The sequence below is a fragment of the Felis catus genome, chromosome X (assembly GCF_018350175.1).
Source record: "Felis catus isolate Fca126 chromosome X, F.catus_Fca126_mat1.0, whole genome shotgun sequence".
NCBI classification, from domain to species: domain Eukaryota; kingdom Metazoa; phylum Chordata; class Mammalia; order Carnivora; family Felidae; genus Felis; species Felis catus.
In genome coordinates, this window is record NC_058386.1 from 125697072 (window position 1) to 125721535 (window position 24464).

At 56.1% G+C, this 24464-nt stretch overlaps 1 protein-coding gene across 3 annotated transcripts in view; it reads right to left on the reverse strand.

Moving 5' to 3' along the window:
* Positions 1–2892: 2892 nt before the first annotated feature.
* BCAP31 (B cell receptor associated protein 31) overlaps positions 2893–24464 on the reverse strand; it is a 28652-nt gene continuing 7080 nt past the window's right edge. For all 3 annotated transcript variants that reach the window (XM_023249499.2, XM_006944108.5, XM_011279561.3), the window contains exons 4-8: positions 23582–23729; positions 6234–6369; positions 5242–5365; positions 4362–4462; positions 2893–3275 (exon numbers count right to left, since the gene is read on the reverse strand). In XM_023249499.2, the coding sequence (XP_023105267.1) occupies positions 3237–3275; positions 4362–4462; positions 5242–5365; positions 6234–6369; positions 23582–23729 (548 nt within the window). In that variant the 3' untranslated portion in view covers positions 2893–3236. The remainder of the gene's footprint in view (positions 3276–4361; positions 4463–5241; positions 5366–6233; positions 6370–23581; positions 23730–24464) is intronic.

A 24464-nucleotide genomic window follows, 5' to 3' on the forward strand; every position in this document is an offset into this window, starting at 1 on the left:
CATCCTGGAGATCTGCACAAGACAGGGTCGGGCATACAGGGACATGCAGAAGCCTGATTGGCGTGGGATTAAGAAAGAAGGGGCAGGGGGACACCTGGGTGGCTCAGTCGGTTAAGCATCTGACTTCAGCTCAGGTCAAGACCTCACAGCTCGTGAGTTCGAGCCCCGCATCGGGCTCTATACTGACAGCTCAGAGCCTGGAGCCTACTTCGGGTTCTGTGTCTCCCTCTCTCTGCCCTTTCTCCGCTCACACTGTCTCCCTCTCTCTGCCTCTCCCCCGCTCACATTCTCTCTCTCTCACAACTAAACAAACATTAAAAACAAAAAAAGTAAGGGTGGAAGCAACAACCCAAGTGTCCCCTGATGGGAGGAAATGGATGAACAAAATGTGGCCGTTCCATACAACAGAATATTATTCAGTCTTAAAAAAGAAAAGAAAATTGGGGCGCCTGGCTGGCTCAGTCAGAACAGCATGTAACTATTGATCTCGGGGTCATGAGTTCAAGTCCCACATTGGGGGTAGAGATTACTTAGATAAATAAAAACTTTAAAAAAAGTGAGAAGTCGATACCTGCTACAACGTGGCTGAACCTCGAAGACCTTATGCTGAGGGAGAGAAGCCAGACACAAAGACACTGCAGGAGACGGCTTCTGTGAGGTACACAGTCACGTTCACAAAGTAGGATGGTGGGTCAAGGCTGGGAAGCCTGGTGCTCACGCCGGAGGCCGGCCTGCGGAGGGGCGGCGGCCCCTCAGAGGGAAGTACCGGCTTGCTTCCCGCCGCAGTCCCTCCCGGGCCGGTGCCTGCTCTTCGGCAAGGCACGGTCCCCTTACAGAGGAGGGGCTTTAGCGCTCAACTACACGGCCGGGGGAAAGGGGGCCTCTGGCTCGTGATGCCGCCACCAGCCATGTTGCGGTGGTCACCGAGAACCTGGATGGGGCAGGTCCCCACAGAGCTCAGAAGGGAGCACTGGCTGAGCAGGCCCGACTGCCAACTCAACCCAGGCCTGTGCCGGCACGCGGAGGTGCCTGCCCGCGGGACTCGGCACGGCCCCGCGGCACGTGGGCCGTGTCCCAGGCCCTCCCATTACGCCCTGCCCTGTTGACTCCTCCATCGACAGTCTCTGCCTCCGCACCCACAGATCGGAGCCCGCAGCCTAGCGTCACCCTCAGGCCCGCTCTGCTCGCTACCCTGGGCTCACCCCAGCTCCTTACCATCTCCACTCCCCCCACCACGGCCAGGCCTCGGCCCAGGCTTCGGCACCTTTTCCCAAATGGTCTACGAGCCACCTGCCACAATGCCACCGAAGACTCAGGAAACATCGACATCATTCAAAAAGAAGTCCACGGAAGTCGGGACTGCTCGGCTGGGACCCTGAGAGCAGTGGGCAGTCCCCATTTACTCCGGAGTCTGCCTCTGTGGTAGGGGCTCAGGACACGGGGTCTGGCAACCTAGTGGGAGGCAGGTAAGGGAAGGAATCAGCCCAGGACTGTGGTGCACCATGGCCTACCACAGCCAGAGGCAAGGGAGAGGACACCATGGGGGCAAAGGGGCACACGGGCCCACTGGAGCAGAAGGCTGCTAGCAAAGTTTCCATGGTGGCCCTCCAGTCACGGCTGGTCTACCACCCCCGATACTGTCTCGTTCCCCGTCCCCCAGACAGGGTACTCTGAAAGCAGTCTGGTGCCGCTTTCTCCTCTGCCTGGTCCAGAGCCTGACACTGAGGGGGCCCGGGGGCTGCCCGAAGTTGGCCAGGGAAGAACCCGCAGACACACTGCTTGGACTCTGGCCTCTAGAAGTTCGCAGGAGGGCGAGCTCAAGGGAGGGTAAAGTGGTCAGGGAACACTTCCTGGAAAAGCAGGCCTATCCCTCGGCCTCGGCACAGCAACCAGAGAGCCTCACCCATAGTCCCCGCCCCCACCCCCCATCAGATACCACCTCACCGCTCACGAGAGCATGGGGAAGGGACACTGGCGAAGGCAGCCCGGGCCCAGGCCCGGCCAGGTCAGGAGCAGCGCGAGCACCAGCTAGCCACCGGCACTAACATCTCCAGGGGTCCCCCCAGTTCCCAAAGAAAACCCCTCCGGCCTGCTCCTCCTGCCCTCCTACCATCCTCAGGGCCAGCGGAGGATGAGCACCGCATGGGAGACGGGCCACAGCCGCCCCGCCACCCATGCCCTGGGCCCTCAGGCTGCTCGAGGACCAGGCCCTGTTCAGCAGAGGGCACCTGCCGCAGCCAGTCAGGGGCGGGGGGAAACGCCAAGGTGGAGCCCACTGCAAGAGTGGGCTCTCCCCGAGCAGGTAAGCACACCCCACACGGGCCCAGGGTTGCAGGCAGCAGAGGGGGCACCCTCCCCACCACCTAGCTCTACCCTAGGCCAGTCATAGGTGACCGTCAAGGGCAAGTCTCCTGCCTTAGCAGGCATTAGTCAGAGGTCATCCCGCAAACCTTCAGGAGGAAGTGGGGCAGGGAGCGACTTGTGGCACTCTGCCACATTCTGTCTGTCCTACAATGTGATGGAACAGGCTCAGAGGAGGCGGGCAAGCCTGCCACCCGGAAGCCCCACCGGTTTACTGAGTCTCTCAAGCTTCCCCGGGCCCAGTGGCCAACCCAACAGGTCAGACGCGCCCCAACCGGCCATAAAATAAGGCCTGCCTGGGGAGCAGGAGGCAGAGGGACAGAGAGAGCAAGTGTGGGCCTGGGCGCAGCCTGGGAGGAGGGAGCCCTTAAGGAAGACAATTTTTCTTCGGGAAGAAAATAACCTGAAGGCCTCCAGGACCAAAGCCTGGGGGTCTCTATCAGAGCCACCTGCTGCTACCTTCCTGGCCACTCCCATGAGGGGAGGAGGAGACGGCCTTCTGGTGGCCTCAGTCACACACATGAAGCGCGGTTGCATAACAACAACCTTTATTGCCCCCGAGAGAAAAATATACTCTGCCTGCTCCAACCACCCGCCTGCAGGACCAGAGACAAGGGGCCCCAAACAACATAAGACACAAAAGAGGCTCAACCCAGCGGGAAGCAATGCCTGCCTCGTGCCTGGCCGGCCAGGAGGTAGCAAACCCATCCTGAGCAGGCAGAACCGGGTCCCCTGTGGTATGCCGGGACAGCGTGGAACTGTAAGCTGTGCAAGGGGATGGGAAGCGGTAGGGGGCGAACTGAAGTAACCAGTGAGGCCGGGCCGCAGGCGGCAGCAGCGGGCACCGGCCAGGTGGCAGGCAGGGAGGAGCGGCCTCACTCCTCCTTCTTGTCCGTGGGACCATCTACCGCTGCCTGGAAGGGACAGAAACCACAAGGCAAGGGGTCGGCAGGGTGCACCCCTCCCCTTCACCCTCTAGGCCCTCCACCCCAAAGGCCCAGCTTGCTGCCTTCTCCCCAAATGACAGGTACCAGGTGACCAAGGAACCCCACCCTTCAGGGCACTCCAAGTCCTGCCAGGGTGGGAGTGGCCCTGCTCTACCAAAAGCTGTGACCCTAATGCCAAGCAGAGGGGTGCAGCTGGGAAGCCTCTGTTGTCACTCTTCTCTGAGAGGTGCTGGACCCCACACCAACCCCGTCTCGGGCCCATGGCGGACTCGGCATTCAAGTCCCCCCCAGGTCCCAGTTCAGGTCCTTCCCAATTCTGCACGCCTTTTACAGGTCCTGCTGGTGAGCGTGCCCTACAATGGGGCCATCGGTCCTCCTCTGGGGCCTTCCTCGTCACCCACTGTTGTGGCCCAACTTGGACAGCCAAGCAACACGGCAAATTGTCAGAACTCAGGGGTGTTTACTTGCCCCTCACGCCCAATTTCTGGGCCACCTGAGCTTCCAGATCGGATCATCTGAGGACTCAGAGAGGACCTGGGGTGGGGGGGTAAGTGGAGGGCCCTGTATCACCCCACAGCCCCGTGTACAGGAGAGCTGCCAGTCCTGGAGCTTCCCGGTAGAAGACTTGAACTAGAATCAGGGGCCCCACACCACAGACCAGGCGCACAAGTAAGAGGAGCTCCTCTCAAAGGAACTGACACCAGGCACGGGGCTGGGCCGGCCACAGTGCAGAGGACCCATGGCTGAGGCCACTTTAGCAAGTGGCTGCCATCTGCCAAGCCACACCCCTCTAGGCTGAAAACAGGTTCCAGCTGCTGGGCCCAGACTGGCACCGCTTGGCAGGCTCTTCTCTAGACCCAGCCTCAGCAGCAATGGAGGAAGAGGGGGGCAGTGGGAGACAGAGCAGCCAGTCTGCCACCAGGGTCTCTCAAAGGCTCTGCCGGGCAGGCTAGGCTGGGGATGGGCCTGCTCTGTGCCTGCTCGGGGCGCGGGAGGCGTGGGGGGAGGCGGGAGGTTCTGATCCGATGCAACAGAGCAGACCAGCGTGCTGACCTGTAACTTCGCGTGCTCCTCCAGCAGGCGGTCATACTCCTTGGTGAGGCCCTCAGACTGCTTCCGCATGGCCAGAGCCTCATTTTCAGCTTTTTCTAGTTCTGGCGGTGACGCAGGTAAGGAGGAAAGGGAAACAGAAAGATAGGGATTAGGGAGTAAAAACCCAGTTGCGGGAGACACCAGACACAGGCCGAAATCTGTCCTCACTGAGGTTGTCTAGGAGACGGCTCCTCTCAAGAAAGCTCCCTGCCGGCTGTCATGAGAGCCCCCAAAGTTGGGGGCGGGGGGTGGCCACCACAGCTGAGGGAAGCGGAGGAACACGAAGGACCCCCTAGCCCCTTTGATGGAGGGACTCCAAGTGGCTCTCAGCATGGCTGACTTCAGGGAGGCCGAGGGTGTGGGGCAAACAGTCTGAGAATGCTGAGGTGAGAGCAGGAAGCAGGGAGCAGAATCCCATCCTCAGAGCTGACGGCAAAAGGCGTGTCAGGTGGGGCCTTCAGGAAGGGAGCAGATGAGCTCACAGCAGGTTTTTCAGGAACGCTGCAAGCAGCTCTGGCATGGCTTCTTTCTATCCCCGCCCCAAAGACCCTGGGGATGCCACCGCCTGCACAGAGCACCCGTCCCCAGGCCTGGTGCTGGGTGAGGTGCTCCAGAGTCAGTCTACAAGCACCCCAGAGCTCCCCGGGCCCCCAGACGCACACTCTACCACCGAGCCCCAACCCTCGGGGTTGGACAAGCAGGGTATCACTGGTCTGTTTTCAACCAGCTCCTGAGCCCAAGCGCGCGTTTGTTATTAACACTTTGGCAAGAGGGGGACAGCCACCACGAGTGGAAGTTCTAGACTTTCAGGGGCTGGGGGACACCTGAGGACAATGCTCACTTTGCTTGCTGATGTCCAGCTCGTCCTTCAGTTTCTTCAGCTCGGCCTTCAGGCTCCTGTTCTCTTCTCCCACCTTCTCCTCGGCATCCCTACCATCCAACTTGACTCCGCCAGCAGCAGCTTCCTAGGAAGAACGCCAAAGGCACGGGTTACTTGGGAGGGAGGGAGGGAGGGAGGGAGGGAGGCAGGCAATCCAGCTCTGTCTTCCCCACTGAGTGTGATTCCTCAAGCTGTCCCAGGCACCTGCCCCTTCAGAAATGTCAGCACAGAACTGGGCCACTGCTTCTCCCCAGCCACAGGCAGAGGGAAGGGCCAGCGTGGCCACCTGCTGCACTCCACAGGCCACACACCCAACCTCTCTTTCCCAGCAGCTCTGCAGAGTTTGCCTCCGTCCAGTGACTCGATCCGCTGTCATCTGTTTTTGCCAATCACCCCTAAGTGACCAAGGCCCTCCCCACCTCTGCCCAGGCTCCACAGCTCGCTCCGGCCATGGAGCCCCGAACTCATCCCTGCCCATGCAATCCCATCCTGTCTATGAGCCCAAGTCCATCCATCCATCTCCTTCCCAGCTCCACAGACACCTCACTTCCTCAGACAAACCTTTTAAGACCGGCTGCCCGCCCCCCATCCCTGCCTTGTCCCCAGCTGATACAGTCCTCCGGAGACCACAGGCCTTACCTTGCATTCTTCTCTGTTAGCCTGCCCATGGTTCACAGCACAGGGTTCAGCTCATTAGAGAGTCAGTGTTACCAGGAAAAAGTCTGGCCCAGATGTAGCACGTAGAGACAAGGGAGCAACAAGGGTGTCCCTCTCCCTGCGGAGTCCCCCAGGCCCCTCCCATACACGCCCCCACTGAGAACCTTTCCCTTCTACCCAACCCCTCGGCTTTGCCAACACCAGCACTGTCACACGTTCCCCAGCCCAATAGGCCAACAGTGACGCTGTGGCCTGTAAGGAATGTCACGTGACAGAGTCCAGCAGGCAGAGCTCACCTTCTTCAGCTGGTCATTCTCTTCCATGTACTTCTTGGCCGCCTCACTAGCACTCTCTGCCTGTTTTTTAAAGGCTTCGTTGGAGGCCAGCAGTGTGGCCTGCTGGGAGATGAGAGTCACCAGGCGTCTCAGCAGGCTATAATTGAAAAAGAAAGGAGAAGTGAACAAAAGAAAGGAGGAAAAATGGCTGGCACGATCTTCTCTTGGTTGCTCCTGCCCCAAGCCTGCCTCCAGCCTAGACCTGTCCTCTTAGATTGCCAGGGCAGCCAAGCAAGATGCCGCCAGCCTGCATCTGGCAACACAAGGGAGAAGGTGGAGCCTGCGAGCTGTCTTCTGCCACCAGAATGATTAATACTGCCCCAAAATGGCTGCTTGAAGCTCTAAGGCCGTCCTTCAGTCCCGATGGTGTGGGAAGCAGCACAGTGACAGGGTACCCTAAGCCAGGCCTAGCTATGGCCGGAGGACCCTGAACCTGCCCCTTTCCAGGTCGGCGCTTGGGTATTCCAGAGAAGCCACAGCACCATTTTCCTTGCCGTGAAGTCAGGCTCGTCGTGATAAACGATGAGAGCAGCTAGCGTCTGGGGGCATTTCCAACTCCTGGGCCAAATCCTCACACCCACCTGATACTGTAGCAGGATCACTGCCCCCGCTTCATAGAGGGGAAACTGGCTAAAGCAACCGCTCGACGTCAAGAGCCAAAAACGGACACGGCAGAAATCCCCACTCCAGTCTCTCTGACCACAAGGTCCAAGCTTGGAACCACCACCCGTTCTCCATTTGGAGGGAACTGCTCCCACGCCAAATGAGAGAAACACGGAAAGGACTCCCGGGGCTAGGGAAGCAGAAAAGGAAGAATCAGGGCCCAGACACACACCTCAGGTCCAGACCCACCAACGAATGGCAAATAGGTGGCAGCTGGGGGTCACGGGCTGCTGCATTTCCCCCGACGGCCACCCCTGCGCTTGCTATGTTGCCTGATGGGAGGAGAGGGGAACTGGAAAAGGCACGGCTCCAACAGTAACAAAGGAGACGGGTCCCACACACCTGGGACACAGGCCCAGGCCAGCCACAGCTACGAGGAAGGCGCTTACGGGCACCCCTGGGGAACAGGGAAAGACTCCGCTTTGTGCAGGGTGTTTCCACAACAAAGTGCTTGCTCAGAAGAGACAAGACGGCCTCGGATGCCTGCTCCCAGACCATCCTTTCCAAGCACCTGCCAGCCTTCGCAGGGTTCTCGTGGATACCTGCTACTCAGATGGCCCGAAGGGATGGGGACAGAAACCGCGTGAGCTGCCCTGCTGGCGCTGGCCCCCAGAAGAGTCCCTGTCATGAACAAGCACTTGGGTAAGGGGTAGGGGAGGTGGGCACACAGGGGCCCTCATATGCCCCTCGTGCTTCCTGGTTTGCAGAGAGGCTCCAGGGGCCCCTGGCAGTATGGGGAAAGCCAGGCTGCTGGTTCCTGGCAGGAAGGGAGAGTTTCCAATGACATGTGCTCTCTAAAATTAGCAGCTGGGACCTCGTGGCCCAGGGCTCAGGTTTCCCTGTCTCAGCCCCTGACTATACAGGGCTGGAGCCCTGGAAGTGGAAGGAACTCCCAAGCACCCCAGAAGCCAGAGAAAAGCAACACACCTGACTCATGTCAGCAGGGCGGAAATCACTGGAAGGACCCAGAAAGAAAGGCAAGTCTGACTAAGCCCCAACCTCTTCTACCTCCCAGCAAGGAGTACTCAGACAGCGCTGAGCAGATTCTGATGATGTGGAGGAAGCCCCTCCTCCCAGATGGACACGGCCTGGGGGGAGGGCACGTGTGCCACCTGGTGGACCCAGCAGGCAAAGATGGGGCAAGTAAGCCCAAGAGTGACACACCCCCTGTGTCACGACAAGGCCAGGCAGGGGGCTGACGTGAGAGGGACTCCAGCAGCGCTCTAAGTGACCACCGCTACCACCCCCACCCCGGTCATCCAGGGAGGCTGGGTCCAGAGTGACTGTGGTGATGACGCTAGCGACACAGCAGAAGCCCAGCTCTCCTCAGCACCCTCCCAGCGTGTCCCCAGCTACGGAGAAGCAGGGTTACTAACACAGGCCAGGGAAAAACCCAGAAACTAGCACAAGAGCCCTGCAAGGAGCTTCCCGAAACCTCAACCTGCTCCAGCCCCGCCTGAGCTCACCGCCCTTAGTGAGGATCACCCCATTCGGTGCAGGACAGAAACCACCAGAGCAGGCACCCTCCGGTACCCCGCCCCAGCCCCTGATCTCTCATCCTCTGGCTCCCTGTCAGACCTGTTCCTCCAACCCTGCCCTGGTCGGTTCTGGTAATTCCTCCCTCCAGGAACCTGGCTCTCAAGGAGCTCTCCCTCCTGCTGGCCCAAGCCCCTCCTCCTCTCCTCCCTCCTTTCCTCCCTCCATTCGGCAGCCCACTAACCTAAGACCTGCCCTGGCCAAGTCAGGGGCAGGACAGCTTCTGGCCTAACCACCAGATCAAAGGAGTGCCCTGGAATCCCTGGGGCGCTTATTCGTGGCACTCGGTGCAGCTGACAGGTTGCCTTCCTTGTGGGAGTCTCTCCCGCCTCGGACTCAAGCAACCCTCACCACCCACTGAACTCACCACCAACGGGGTTGATCTCACGCTAAACCCCTACATCTAACTGCCTGCTAAAGGGCGGCTCCAGAGGGGCCCCGAAACAAGCCCTGCTCAGCATGTCCTTGGGCGGGCCGTCCCTGCACCCCACTGTGCTGAAGGACATTGCCAATCTACCCACACTCTGCTTGCACAGCACCTTGCACCCTTCTCCTTCCACCCCCAGCCCCCACCCAGTCCCGTCCACGTCACCTCCAGACAATCTCCCAGTCGTCCCCACTGCCAACAGCGATGGCCTCAATACTCCTTTCCCTGGGTGATTTTAACAGCTCCTGAGAGCCTCCTCCCTATCCACGACCATCCAACTTTGCAATCCACACCCCAGAAGCAAACTAGAGTGGTCTTTCTCCAGGACGATCTGATCATGTCACCCCTCTGCTTCAAGCCCTCTGATGCCAGACCCACCGTGGGCCCTCTCCCCTCACCACCCACGGAGGCTCTGCTCCAGTAACACCCAATGGCCGGGCATTCTTGGAACACGCCAGGTTCTCGCTCGCCTGCTCTCCATGCCACCGCACCCCAGCCTGCAGCAGCCTTTCCTCTTCTGTCTCAGAACGCCCACCGCCGAGTCACATCCAGCTCAACCACCACCTTCCCAAAAAGCCTTTCCTGCCCCTCCTGGGTCCTCCTTTCCTGGTTCTCCCACAGCGCCTCTGCACACCCCCACATGGCCGTGCTGCGTGGCCACGCTGCTGTCACTCTGTTCTCCCCCTTACCACCTCTCCAAATCGTCATTTGTTCCCTGGGGCCCTGGCTCCCCCCCCGCCCAACTCCACTGTCCCTCAACCCAGCCACACTGACAAGGACACAGGCACAGAACTTGCCACTCAGTCGAGCAATAGGGTGACGGGAAACAGCGGTGGAGAGATGCCATGTAAGACCGTGCTGATGAGCAAGCCAGGCTCGTGACTGCAGCGGTAGCTAAGAGGCAGGCGGAAAAACACTCATCACCAAAGCCGGGGGGCCTAGGGCCAAGCCAAGAGCAGTGAGCCCAGGAGCTGGCCTTCTGGAAGTGCCCCCGCATACTGGGCCCGAGTTCTTGCCTCCAACCTGCCCGTCAAGATCCAGCTGCGCCACTACTCCCGCGGCCCTTCATCGCACACCAATGTGCTCTTTTATGAGTTCCCTCAGTGCTCTGAGTCTCCATCAGGCCCCAGACCCAGGATGGAGCAGACACGGGAGAAGAGCTCAGCTTCAGAATCTCCAAATCTCAATAACCTAAGTAAGAGATGCCAGGCAGGACAAATGACTGATGTACTCTTTTCTGTCTCCTGCCCCTTACCCTCCATCACACTCTGCTCCACTGCCCAAGAACTATGATGCAGGCACGTGACTGTTCTTAGCCATCCACGTCTGGACAACACACGAGAACCCAGGAGCCAAAGGGATTTCCCAAAGGCACGAGGCTGACAGGCCCAGCGTCCGGAATAAATGCACCCAGCGACAGAGGGGAAAAGCCGGCACACAAACCTTAAGAAAATCCAGATGTCTCCTTGGCAGATAAACGTCATCCCCAAATACCTGAATTCAACTCAGCTTTCTTATAAAATGTTTTTGGACACTGAGCAGTGCTCTCGTGCTTTTATAAAAGGTTGAGTAAACAGGGAACGCAGGAGAAACAGACTCTCTGTGTGGACACTAAAGAAACAGTGCCAACCATATCAAGTGGGGAAGACATGGCTCTTACGTGCTTTGCACCAATCCTGTGTCCCTCTTCTGGGCAAGTGGGGGAGGCAGACGGGGCTTAACAGGAAGTGGGGTACAAGCAAGGGGAGGGTTCTCCCAAGGTCCAAATGGAATATTCCATGGTTGTGGCAACCCCCTCCCCGCCCCCCATGACCCTGTTGCTGATCCTGCCCACTTAGCATTTACCAGGCATCTCCTGGTGCCATGCCCTCAGGCGAGTTGCATCACTGGGTCACCAGGACCCCACTATGGGGACAAGTAGGCAGGCAACTCCCCTTCACTCCGCTGCCCCTGTGCAAGCGGGCACAAGCTAGTGTCACAGTGCCACCTGTTGACTCTCCAGACTGACTGCAGCCTGGCGCCAGAAAGGAGCTCCACAGGGTGGATTCTGGGTGACCCCAGCCTGCCCACCTGTCCAGGAAAAAACATACAGGAGGAAAAGGCCATCATGGAGAGGAACCAAAAGCCAGGTGATGCCCTAGCAAAAGGCTTCGGGGAAAGTAGAATGAAAGTAACAGTGCAGAAGCGGCCCCAGGAAACTCACACCCTAAGAAGCCTGGAGTCATGAAAAGAAGGCCTAGAAAACAGCAGGAAGAGTTGACTCAAGATCCAAGGACAGTCGTTCCAGAGGGCCTACCCGTGAACACCGTTGCCTACGTGCCTGACCTTCCTCTTAGCCCTCAAGCACAGAGGCTATAGAAAATGGGGAGGCGGGGCACAAGGGTCAGGGTAAATGCCAGCGCCTATAGCAACAGCCAGGTGGTGCTCGCCCACCCTGAGGCCAGTGGAGCCAGCTAGGGGGGACCCGGGTGGAAGCATGTGGCTGTCCACCCCATAGAACTAAAGAGAAGCAAAGGACAGGAGCGAGCTGTGCTGCTGGGGGTGGGGGGGCTATCGTGTTGCCTTCTTGCAACCAGCTATCTGATAGGTTCTGTGTAACCTGGAGAACAGAGAGCAACTGAATGAGGGCAGACAGCCAGGACTCAAACATGCCGGTGGTCCACCTGGTGACCGCAGATGTCAAAGGAGCGGGAGGGAGGGAGCCGTCAGCCCTGGATGTGCCCAGCACGGTAGTAACTAAAGTCCAAAGGAAACAAGGCAGTGCCTCTAGCAGGCAATGTGCCGCGCTGGGAGCGTGGGAAACATGCTTGGACCAGGGCATCGAATTAAAGGATGAGAAGTGGTTTCAGCTACACAGTCCTGTGCGAAGGCCACCAGCCACATGTCCTTTTCAGTTTAAATGAATTAGAACGACATTAAATGGCCAAGTCCAGCTCTTCAGTGCCACCAGCACGCTCTGGCAGCACGAGCAGTTCCACCCTGCAGACAGCTGGTAGAGGGCAGTGCAGGGAGCCCTACTGGTCCCTTTCCATCCAGAACCCTGCTCCCGGCTCCCACACCCTCTGCCTCAGAAAGGGGCCCTCCTGGAAGGCCAGGCTTTCAATGACCTTGGAGCCCAGAAGAAGGAACCTCTGCGCACTTGGTGCTCTGCCCCAAAGGAGGAGATCATTCACCGTTTGCTTTTAGAGCACAAGGAAGGGAATTCTTCAGGCCAAATCAAGTAGCTGAGCAGACAATCTGGATTTTAAAAGTGGACACTTGTTCCACGAGGCTTTTTCCGAGGCATGTCAGACGGTCCTGCTGGGACAGTGTGTGAAGAACTCCCTGTCTCCTGCTTCAGCACAGCCCCTCCACCAGAGCCCCTCCTGGCCCAGCACCCACAGGACACTGCATGCCCCTACAAGTGGGCGGAGTGGGCCTTGGAGGGGGCGCTTCCATAAGACTTCCTCAGTGTCCAGGTCTGCAGTGCTGTCCTGGTGTCCAGGTGTCCAGATCTGTTCGTACCCTCAGAAAAATGACCGCAGCCAATACAGCCATCGATAGAGCAGCGGGGCAAGAGGAACTGAGGACCAAAGCCGTGCCCGGCCTTCTGTGACAAGGCCGCCACCTAAATCACTCCATCTTTCAGCAGGCCTGAGCATCAGGATTTTAAAAATCCCTTAGTTGCCTCACCTAGATACCAATTTAAACAAACTATAAAAAACCCCAACCCCGGGGCACCTCGGTGGCTCCGTCGGTTGAGCGTCCGACTTCGGCTCAGGTCATGATCTCAGTCTGCGAGTTCAAGCCCCGCATCGGGCTCTGTGCTGACAGCTCGGAGCCCGGAGCCTGCTTCAGATTCTGTGTCTCCCCCTCTCTCTGCCCCTCCCCTGCTCATGCTCTGTCTCAAAAATAAATAAAAACGTTAAAAAAATTAAAAAAACCTAACCCCGAACCTACAAGGCAATCAAGAATACATGAATAGTCACTAACGAGATTACGTGACAAAGCTGTTACCATAAAGTCCTTACTATTGCTTATGACTTTAAGTTCCTCTCTTTGCAAAGAGACAAACCTAAATTTTGCTTTGCCCATAAACATGAGATCTGGGATTTGCTTCAAAGTAATCCACGACGAGGGGACCCTGGCAGTGGGGAGCGGCCATGAGGCGCTCACTGCTGAAATCGCACTGGGGCACTGGGGCGGGGGCACGGCCAGACTCCTAGTCCGCCTCTATAAATGGTCAAGAAAAAGAGCAGCAGCCGGGGAGGTTCCAGCACTTGGCCCGGGCTGAGAGCCCCCGAGCACCACCTCACTGGGTGCCCTGAGGATGCCCTCCCCCAACCTTCTACTCCGGCTGCAGTGCCTTTCCCGCTCCACTCCACCAGCCCCGTGCCCGACCAGGGACACGAGGTCCCTGAGGACCAAGACTGGGCCTTCTCGTTGCCTCTCCACCTGGGCTTGGCAGAGCCTACCGCACAGTGAGGAAAAGCCCACAAGAGTCTAGCCCTCCTCGAGGTGATGCAGAGAACAGCTACTATTTACAAAATACTCCCTACGTGCCAGAAACGAGGCTGAGAACATCTCCTGAATCCCCTCAACCCCCACCCCAAGCACACAAGGAGTACCCTCATCCTCGCTCTACAGATCCGGGGAAAGGCTCAGGGCAGTTGCTTACGTGACTTACCCGAGGTCACCGAACAGCCAGGAACAGACCCAGGTTTCCAAAGCCATATCCGATTCCCAAGCCCACTATGGTCACAGCAGCCTGCCCCTCAGGGCCGCCACGGGTCATTACGGGGGGAGGGGGAAGCGGCCAACGGTCAGGGCAGAGCAGCAGAGCCCAGGCCGGACGCGGGCCCCTGCCCGGCACAGGCAGGCGGCTCGGCTCCCCTCACCTTCAGCACAAGCCCCGGTAGTCACGCAGGCAGCAACTGTCCGCAGAGCTAGAGGCCGGCGGTAAGCAGGGCTGGCCTGAAGGCAAAGCAGAGCCCTTGCCCGCCTCAGAGGGTCTGGATGAATTCTACCCTGGGGGTTAACAGGGACTCAATCAGTTCAAACGAGCAACCCAGCCCCTAGGTCAGTGGCCATTAAGGAGAGAAACTTGGCAGAGAAGCAGAGGGGTAAGCCCCATCTGGACTAAATGCAGCAACACAATCCAACCCAGAGGGGTACACAGAAGACAAGAGATCCCTGTGGACCAAATTCAGGTCGTTACACGTTGTGGGGTCCAGGGGTCCTGGGTCTGGATGGTGAGCACTACTTTGGTCCCGACCCGGACTGACATTTTAGCAAAAGCAGAGGAAAAAAAAGAGACAGTGTGGCCCTCTGAACACTCAAAACAGCCCAGCAGGAGCTGCTGTGCGGCCACAGTCCCAGCGACTCCAGAGGGATGATGGCCAGCTGCCAGTCTCAAGTGGGGAAGCAAGAACCAAGGAAAGGGGTGTGAGATACTAACAGACTGGACAGAGCCTGCAATTGCCCAAATCTTTACTAAGCAGCAACCTGCAGGTATCCTTGCCACAGACCAGAGGACCCAAGTGTGGTGCCGGGGCCAACAGCCATCCGCACCTTCTGGGGGTCCACGCGCTGTTTTCATAACGCCCCTGGGGTCTCTACTGCGGGAGCTCAGGAGACCGGAGAGCTGGGCTTCCAATCTAGAATGCCTGTCGTGGCAGTCTGCCAGGCTCAACCCGGACAGAAGCCTAAAACTGTCCTCACCTGCCCACGCCTTATTCAGTCCCTAGTGGTTTAACCAGCCCGTGGTGTGCACCCAGCCCCTCGGCACAGAGCTGACCAGCCTGCAGCGGACGAGCCCAGGTTCCCGTGCCACACCTCACAGGCTGCCCGGGGCCTTGGAGGACAGCCTTCAAGGCCAGCGAACGGTGCGGAGCAGGCCTCACAGAGCAGAGTCGGGAGAGAAGCTTCAGGAAAGCATGAAGAAGCAGCAGGCGTTAGCTGGGCCATCAGGGGAGAATGGGGAGGGGGGCTTCCAAGCAGATGCCACAGAAACACTTGGGAAAGGGGAACCACAGAGCCAGCTCATGACATATAGAGGCCAAGGCAGAGACTATAGAAGGCTGCAAAGGAGGGATCACGTCCTGAAGGAGCTGGCTGTCAAGCCTCTAGGCCAAAGGTGCTGTGGAGGGACGGACTGAAAGGAGGGGGTGGTGGGATCAATTCTCCGTGTCGGGAAGATCACTTGTCTGGGGCTACGGGGGCACAAATGGCATCAGGAAGCCCAGCTGGGATGAGAGCAGTGCCGCCATGGCAGTGGTTCCAAAGATGAGGAAGGCAGGCTCGGGAGGTGGGATCCCTAGGCCATCAAAGGGGGACGGTCTCAGTTCTATAAGGGGAAGAGTTCTGGAAGGTGGCTGTATGACAGCGTGCACGGCCTCAACAGTACTGCACCGTATGCTTCAAAATGGTTCCGACGGTTAACGTTACGTGTACTTTACCAGGATTAAAAAAAAAAAAAAAACCCCACAGGGACAGATCACAGGGGACAGGGAAAAATGGCAGAGCACCTCCAGGCTTCTGGGTTGGGACAGCAGTTCTCAACTCTGTGGCCCAGCCCAAAGAGAAAGGAGCACGAGGACCCGGGAAGGGAAGCAGCTGCCCACATCAGCGCCGCCATGCAGCAGAGAGGGGACCCATGCAGCAGAGAGGGGACCCATGCAGCAGAGAGGGGACGAAAGCCCAGACCCCGCTCCCACCCCCTGCAGCCCACTGCTGGAGGGAAGAGCAGGCTTATTTAAGGATGTGATGCTTTCTTTAAGCCCAAGGCCCTCTTCCCCAATTACGAGGAGTGCTCAACCCAATTCCAGCCACCCAACGTGCTCCTGACCCTGCTCGGAGCCAGTGCCACGAGCAGCCTCTCTTCTGAGCATTGCTCTCTTCCTCCGTGGTGCCCACATCCACTAACCTGCACTGCAGTCTCTGGGTCTCCATCCCGGTCTTACCTCTCCTGGCATCTGTTTCCGTTTCACTGCATCTCAATCCCAGGGAGCGGCCACCCTGCCGGCACTTCCCTCTACCCATCCATCAACCCCTCCACGAAGCTGCCCACGGCCCATCCTGCTGACCGGCCGCCCTTTGCCTCCTTGAGCCTGGTCCTCATTCCTTCCAGCGAGCCCTGCCAGCTCCCTTCCTTCCAACACATGGATCTTCTTCTGGCACCGCCACTCTGCAAGCGCCCCTAGCACAACCACCAGCCCCTCAGCCTCAGAAACCCCGCTGGCTCCTCCCCTTCTCACCTGCACCTCTCCGACCTCCCTCAGCACCCCTGCTACTGTGCCCTGCCTCAGGCCACCGGCAGCTCGCTCTCCCACAAACTCCGACTCGGTCTCCCTCCATCTGGACTCTCCCACCCACTCCAACCTTTGCGCCGTTGTCAAACACGGACACGCGACTCTGACCAAGATGCAGTGCCCTCTACCACACGGAGGTCGGGTGCAAACTCAGAAAGCAGCACTCAAAGCCCTCTACCCTAGCTCTCACCACACCTGACCCATGCACCCCACACTCAGACGAACTTCCTCGGGTTCAGGGGCCGAGCCGGCACCTGCCAGCGCAACATGTGCAAACACAAACGAAAGAGGCAGAGGCTTCCAACAGGATCAGGAGACCCACAGCACCTGGCCTGAGGTGCGTGCAAAATGGCAACTGAGGGGTGTTTTCACGGTTTATGACCAGAAAAATGGGGGAAGATGGGTTTGATGCTCAACAGTGGATAACTGGTTAGACACGCAATAATGCTGGAGAGGCAGATCAGTTGTTCTAGAACGATGCTCATGATAAACTTGGTAGAAAGAAAATGCAAGTTCCCACATGGCAGCTACTGGTTGAGCCCGCCTTTTATTTTTTTTTTTTAATTTTTTTTTCAACGTTTATTTATTTTTGGGACAGAGAGAGACAGAGCATGAACGGGGGAGGGGCAGAGAGAGAGGGAGACACAGAATCGGAAACAGGCTCCAGGCTCCGAGCCATCAGCCCAGAGCCTGACGCGGGGCTCGAACTCACGGACCGCGAGATCGTGACCTGGCTGAAGTCGGACGCTTAACCGACTGCGCCACCCAGGCGCCCCCGAGCCCACCTTTTAAAGAAAAGTTTTTTAACGTTTATTTTTGAGAGAGAGAAAGAGACACTGTGAGCAGGGGCGGGGCAGAGAGAGAGGGAGACCCAGAATCCGAAGCAGGCTCCAGGCTCTGAGCTGGCAGCACAGAGCCCGACACGGGGCTCGAACTCACAAACCGTGAGATCATGACCTGAGCCGAAGTCGGACGCTCAGCTGACTGAGCCACCCAGGCGCCCCAGAGCCTGCCTTTTTTTTTTTTAAATGTTTATTTAGAGAGAGAGAGAAAGAAAACGCACCCACATGTAAGTGAGCAAGAGAGGGGCAGAGAGACAGAGAGAACCCCAAACAGGCTCCTCACTGTCAGCTCAGAACCTGACGTGGGGCTCAAACTCACGAACGGTGAAATCATGACCTGAGCCAAAATTAAGTCTGATGCTCAACCAACTGAACCCTCCAGGCACCCCTGCTTGGGTGTGGTATATAGAATGCTTAGCAAGTGGTAGCTGCTATCAGGTGTAAAAAACTCTTAGGAAGATACACAGCAAAGGTATAGGCCAACAGCGGTTACGGGAATAATAACATTTCAAAAAATTTATTTTATGTATTTAAAGCCTCATCTTCCTCCAAGGACTATGTGTTACCAGATGGCAATAATCTTCAGCTGTATGAAAGGGACCGAGAGAGTAGTCAGACTCGTGAAAGCAACACTAACAAGGAGGACATGCAGGAAGGTAGATTTTAGCTTATAAACGGCACAGGAGCCTTTCTACCAAAAGCTGGGCAATAACTACTTGGGGGAAAAAACCAGCCCACCATCTGGTCTACAGTCAGAGGCGGGCTGAAAACCAACAATCTGATATTGACAGCTCCCACCAGATGAGCGGCTATCTGAGCAGAGGATCAGACTAGGTGTGAGCTTGGGCTCGGGCCACTTAGAACTTGGGCGACTCGGGCCACTTGTCTCTCCACTGATAAGGCCCACAGAACAAAGCCGATTATTAAAGTTCTTCCTGGGTCTGAACGGAACCAGAACCCTAATGAGCCACACAAACAGCTCACACACAGAGGTGAGGTCACAGGGCCACACAGTCTTAGAGACAAGCCCTCATTTTAACAGATGAGAACACAGAGTGCCAAGAGGGGAGGAGCCTATCCAAAGCCACGCCCTGACCTGGAGGGATCCAGTCTCCTGACTTCCCAATGTTGAGTCCTTCTTCAGACGCTGCGACTCTAAGTGTGGATCTGTACGGGCGTGGCACCCCAGGCATCCTCTCCAGCCCGTAACTCCAACACAGGGCAGGAAGGGCTACTCATGTGCAGGCCTCCCCCAACTGCCTGTCGTCTTCTCCTTTCCGTGGCAACAACCCAGCACCGTCTCGTGGCAAGTAATGCTCACGTGTCCGCTGAGTGACGACTGTGAGTGGGAACACACAAAGCAACTGCCATAATATAACCAAACCTGACCCTACAGAGAGAGATCTCTCTTGCTCATTCTTTTGGAGGTTTGCATACAGCTGACAGGAGTTAAGTGGTTCCAGGGCACCACGCTGAGTCAGCTGGGAGAGCATGCAACTCCTGATCTTGAGGTCATGAGTTCGAGCCCCACCTTGGGTACAGAGATTACTTAAAAAGAAAAGAAAATTCTTAGAGGCGCCTGGGTGGCTCAGTCTGTTGAACGTCTAACTCTTGATTTGGGCTCAGGTCATGACCTCGTGGTTGTGATCAAGCCTAGCATCGGGCTCTGTGCTGGGTGTGGAGCCTGCTTGGAATTTTCTCCCCCCCACCCACCCACTTGTGTGTGTATGTGTGCACTCTCTCTAAAAAGATAATTTTAAAGTAAAAAAATAAAAAATGAATTTAAAAATATTAAAACATGTTCAGGGGCCCACAGACAAAGACACGTAGAACAAAACAATACAAGGAGGCAGCCCTCCACATAGGGCACACAGTAGGTGCTAACAGACGAGACAGCCGTTCTTCAAAGGGGAAAGTGCTTCAAACGTCACAGGGCAGGCACAGCATGGTTTCTGAACCAAGCAGATAAACGAGGAGAGCAAGAGAGCTCTCCAAGTGTTTTAAATGCCTTCGACTGTGTCCAGACACAGAGGACTCCTATCCCAGGTAGTGAAACTGCACAACACAGCCACAACTGCCATCCGCTGGTGACCTCTGGGGTACTGCGCTTGGGTAGATGTGCCAGAGCGGTGCCGTCCAAGCACTAATGTGCCCGGGGCGGGGAGCAGCCGGGAGCTTGCTCAAGCGCAGGCCCTCACCAGAAGGCCGGGGGCAGGTCTGGGGATCTGCATTTCCAACGAGCTCCCAGGTTCTCAGTTCCTACTGAGGCTGCTGGGCTACAGGCGGTCAGAGCAGCAAGGCACCAGGGGAACAGGACACCACGGATCCATTTCCCACGACTCAAGAGAGTTCAGAGGCAAAAAGGAACACAGTGCCTGGGAGGACTGACGTGGGAAAGTGGTTTCTAATACTAAATATTTCAAACCAGCTCATGCATCTGGGAGCAGGGAACTGGTTAAACGCACAATGGTCCCCTCACATGACTGACTACACGACCGTTAAAAACAAGAGAAGCCTGCATGAGTCATTTGGAAAAATCACGAAGATAGATCATTGAGTGAAAAGGGCAAGTCAGAGCAGAGCAAAAGAACCCACGGCACTCGTAAGAGAAAAGTTACACGTTACGTAAAACGTTATTTTAAAACTTTGGAAACATCCCAATTATTACCCATCTCTGGGGATGAGACGAGGCACTCCCTCCCGCGCCTGACATTTTTTTTAAAAATTTTATTTTTAAGTAACCTCTCTACCCAACATGGGGTTTGAACTCACAACCCCAAGCAAGATCAAGAGTCACATGCTCCACCGACTGAGCCAGCCAGGTGCCCCAGGTGCCTGACACTTCTAGATTATTTGGGGGCCTTTATTTTGTGATGAACAGGTATAACTTTATAATAAAAGTAACAAAGATGACAGTTTGGTTTTCATTGAGTTTCCTGCAAGCCACGTATACGGGTCATGTGGACGTCAAGTCTAGACAAGACACTTCTATGGTTTACGTGCAAAGAGAGAAGTTCCTCAAGGACCACAGCCACCGTATAAGACCTCACCCCTGGATTAGGGAGGAGTATGTCTTTCTGGAAAATTTTAGAAACAATTACACAGACTATTTGTGGGCAACTGGGGAATCCACACTGATCCCTGAGGTTACCGTTTCCTCTTCTAAGAAGCTGTACGAGACCAACCTCACATCTTTTTGGATCAGCTACTGGACAGGGACATGGGAGGGTGCAGCAGGGGCAGGGAAGCATCTTCTAGCTACAATGGAGAGGTAGGAGATCCGTGGCTGCCGGAACAACCACGCCCGAGAAGCTACCACAGTCTCTTGTCCCGGCTGACTCGTTTAAAAGGGAACTAGATCAAGTGTTCGGTGCTTGTAAAATGGACAGGCCACAGCAAAGTGGGGGAGATGGCTCATAGGGCAGAGAATAAGAGCAGACCGGAACGGCGAGCTCAAATTTCACTCCATCCTCCTAACTTCTGTGCATCCTTCTGGGAACAGCCTAGCATGTAAACGAGGAGCGCTCTTCTCTGAAGCCGCCCCCTTAGGTTACAAAGGAAACTGTATCCCGATGATGATGCTGTTACCGGACTCGGCATTTACCAAAACATCCCCAGAACCAGACTTGAGTGTGTACTGTCCATGTCAACAAGTCAACTGCAGGAATGACGCTGGAGCACCCAGGTGCGCAGCGCTGCAGAGAGAGGGGACTGAGCCGAGCACACACTCACTCGCCTGGCACTCTTGGCTACCCACTGCCCCTGGCCCAGCCACACAGCCCTGTCCCGGAGGGTCCCTCTGGAAGAGACTGTGAAAGCAGAACCGTCAGGAGAGTAACTTCAAAGACACAGAACGTGGAGAATAAGCACCACTCTACCCTCCACGGTGACCACCTCTGAATTCTAATCTCGTTAGTTTAGATATGCAAATCTGCAGTTTGCCAGCGTCTAGCAAGAGGTGGGGTCCCAAATGCAACCCTCCAGGCAGCACCAGCCGACACAGGTCAACGAGGCTGGCACCTCCCTCCTGGCAGCCCCAGCCTTCACGCAGGGGGCTAAGAGCTCTTCTTCTGCCACTACCTGCCACTAGGCTGCAAGAAGCCACAACCCCAGGTCCGTAGGAGATCCTGACTGGCCCTGCCTCTGCCGCCCTTTGTGAACCTACACAGTCATTTACAAATGTGTCCCCCACTAAAAACTCGAGTCGCAGGGCACCTGGGTGGCTCAGTGGGTTAAGTGTCCAACTTCAGCTCCAGTCATGATCTCACGGTTCATGGGTTCAAGCCCCGCATCGGGCTCTGTGCTGACAGCTCAGAGCCTGGAACCTGCTTCCGATTCTGTGTCTCCCTCTCTCTCTGCCCCTCCCCTGCTTGAGCTGTCTCTCTCTCTCAAAAACAAATAAAGAGTAAAAAAAAGTTGAAAAACAAAAACAAAACAAAAACCTCGAGTCTTGTTAGACTCGGCCCTATTAGAGAACCCATCTAGACAGCTGTGGATTCCCAGTGGCAGCTAACCTACCTGCTGTTCAAGCCCTCCCAGCTCCCAGCACCTGCTCACCATGACAAGCCCCAAGTGTCCTCCGCAGAGAAATGCTGAGCAGGCTGAGAGTGGAGCCTGTCCCCAAATGGAGCGGGTCCCTGCAGCAGCTACTCATGGGAGTTAGGATCCCACCTGACTGCATACTGTTATGCCAGCACCCTGACCACACTTCGGCATCTGGTCCCTAGGAATCCAAAGAGAGCCTGGCAAACACTGTGCTGAGAAAGTCCAGACACACTAAATGGATGGAGGGCAGGTGAGACGGACAGAACTCATGCTCTCTGAGTTCATAGTCACCAATGATCTCTCTCTCTTCTCTGAGAGCATACAGGCTATTACTCTTTCTAAGACACGAACTGAGATCGAAGTCAGGCCTACACACTCTAGTCAGTTCTTCACCAGCCCTCTCCCTCGGCTGGAAACTGGGGTGTTTGTGTGGAGTCTCCCAGCACCTCTCCTACCCCGTGGCTCCTCAAGGACCAGCAATTTCACCTGCAGAAGGCCTCAAAGAGCCTCTGGACAGGATGCCGTTAGTCTCAGCAGAAGTTAAGCCTCTCACCTGGGATTTCCATTCTCTCGTTCCAAGGCTTCCTTTACCCTTGGCTTTCTGCCCGCCCTTTCCTTACCTTACATAAAAAGGTCAAAGTAACTATCTTTGCCTCAGGTCTTTCTGTGTTTCACCATCCAGCTCACTGCAGGCTTTCGCCTTCCTGACGACACTTTTCTTACAGCTCTGTGTGCTCTCTTGGTGCGGTCCTTAGTTTTCTTTCTGTCCTTCCTATCTTCCACAGAAAACGTAAGCTGGCCTGGGAGTCCCTCCCCACACCCCAAGGCCTCTGTGTGCTCTTCAGACACAGTCAACTCTTCCTCCTCCCAGGGGCTCACCTACAGTTAGACTCAATCTCCCAGGACCTGCTTCCCTTTCAGTCTCAAACCACAAGATCACGCCTCTTTTTCGGAGCATCCCAAAACCCTCCAACTCCAGGGTATGTATCCTCCCAGCCTTCTCGCTGCTGGACTCTCCAGTTTGAAGACAGCATGCCTGCAGACCCCTTCAGTGATCCAAGAGACCACTTGGAAAAACTCTGCCCTTTCCGGCTCCAACCCTACCACCTTCCAACTTCGACCTGAAGTGGTTAAGGTCACCTGAACAAGGGACTTTTCTTTTGCAAACCTGAAACCCAAGCAGGTAGTCATTCTAATGCCCAGTGAAGAAGGATATCCAGCTCACTAGAGGCAGAAAAGCCCTGCTAAAGAATTCACACGCTACCCTGCTAACCTCTGGAAGCCCTTGGCCCAAGTGCAAGGTTTACTCCCAGCCAGTTAGCACACCCAAGGGCAGCCAGGCCTTTCTGATGGGAAATCTTAAGAGCAGAAGGCAGCAAACTGGCCTCCAGACTCAAACAGGTACTTTATTATCAGTTTGGTCTTACCCAACTAGCCACCCCCTCAGCCCTGACTGAGGCACTCGGTCTCGCCAACAAAACAACAAAAAAACAAAAACCACCAGAAACACACAGGCTGCTGTGGAGCACAATATTCTCCTGTAACAGATCTACACTGGGGAAGGCGCTGGGCATAAGCATGGTCTCAGCCCCTTCCTGACATTTCTGCCCACTCTTCTCAGGTCAGGTGCCCATGTCCAAAAGGCTCCTATTCAATTAGCCCCTTTAATTAAGTTGGCCTCCAAAGATACTCTCCCAGAGTACGACGCCTCTTCACTTACTCCAACCCATATGCAGAGAGCAAGCTGGGCATGTTTCGCCCTAAAAGAGCACGTAGCAAGTTATGGCAGAGACAGAACACAAGTCTTCTGACCTTCCAGTCACTGATCTCCCACCACCACACTGCCTCTGAAGGTCAGAAGGAAAGCTGGAGGCTCTGGGGAAATCTGGTGGCTTCCAGAACACAGACAAGGCCTCCGGTTCAAGACCAAAGACTGAAGAAGTCAAGGTCACAGGCTAGCCCAGGGCTCCCTTCCCAACCCCTAGCCCCTTGTCCCTCCTCACTCACAAGGACAGCAGCAAGGAAAAGCCAGCAATATAGAGATTCCTCTGGGCACGGAAAAGCTTCATGTGGAAGTGTTCCATGGCCCCGGGATTATTCTGCAGGTTCACCTTCTCTGTCACATCATCATACTTCCGGATCTCACGCACAGCATCTGCAGCAGAGAAGAGACGTGAGGGCATTTAACTCCTACTGACATTGGGGTGTCCAGGGGAGAGGCAGCAGGACTCAAGGTGACCTCACTTCCGTCACATCCACCACCCCAGTTATCCCCTGTTCTACACACACCTTGGGGGACACCTTCTCAAGAGCTCTGCTCTCAGACCCATTCTCTCCTTTGTTTTTTCTCAGGTCGCTCCCTGGCCCCAGCCTTCACAGACCACAAACCCGCTCAAGTGTTGCTGAAGTGTTGCTGGCAATGGCCATGGCGCCCCCAACATGCGATTCTGCTTAGCTCAAGTCGGACTGGCCATCAGGTGCCCCAGTGATAAACCAGGGTAATCCCCCACTGAGGAGGTACCAGTGTCCTAGGAGTCAAGACCCTGAGGGCGCCTGCCTGCTAAAGACTTGGGCTTTGGGGCACATGGGGGCTCAGTCGGTTGAGCATCTGACTTCGGATCAGGTCATGATCTCACAGTCCGTGAGTTCAAGCCCTGCGTTGGGTTCTGTGCTGACAGCTCAAGCTTGGAGCCTGCTTCGAATTCTGTGTCTCCTCTCTCTCTCTGCCCCTACCCTGCTTGTATGTGCATGTGTGCTCTCTCTCTAAAAAAATAAACATTACAAAAAAAGACTAAAGCTTTTCCATTCCTAAATTTCGTAATGGGTTTTATTATATAAATATTACCCTAAAAATAAATGTTAAGATGTCTACATTACCCAAAGCAATTGG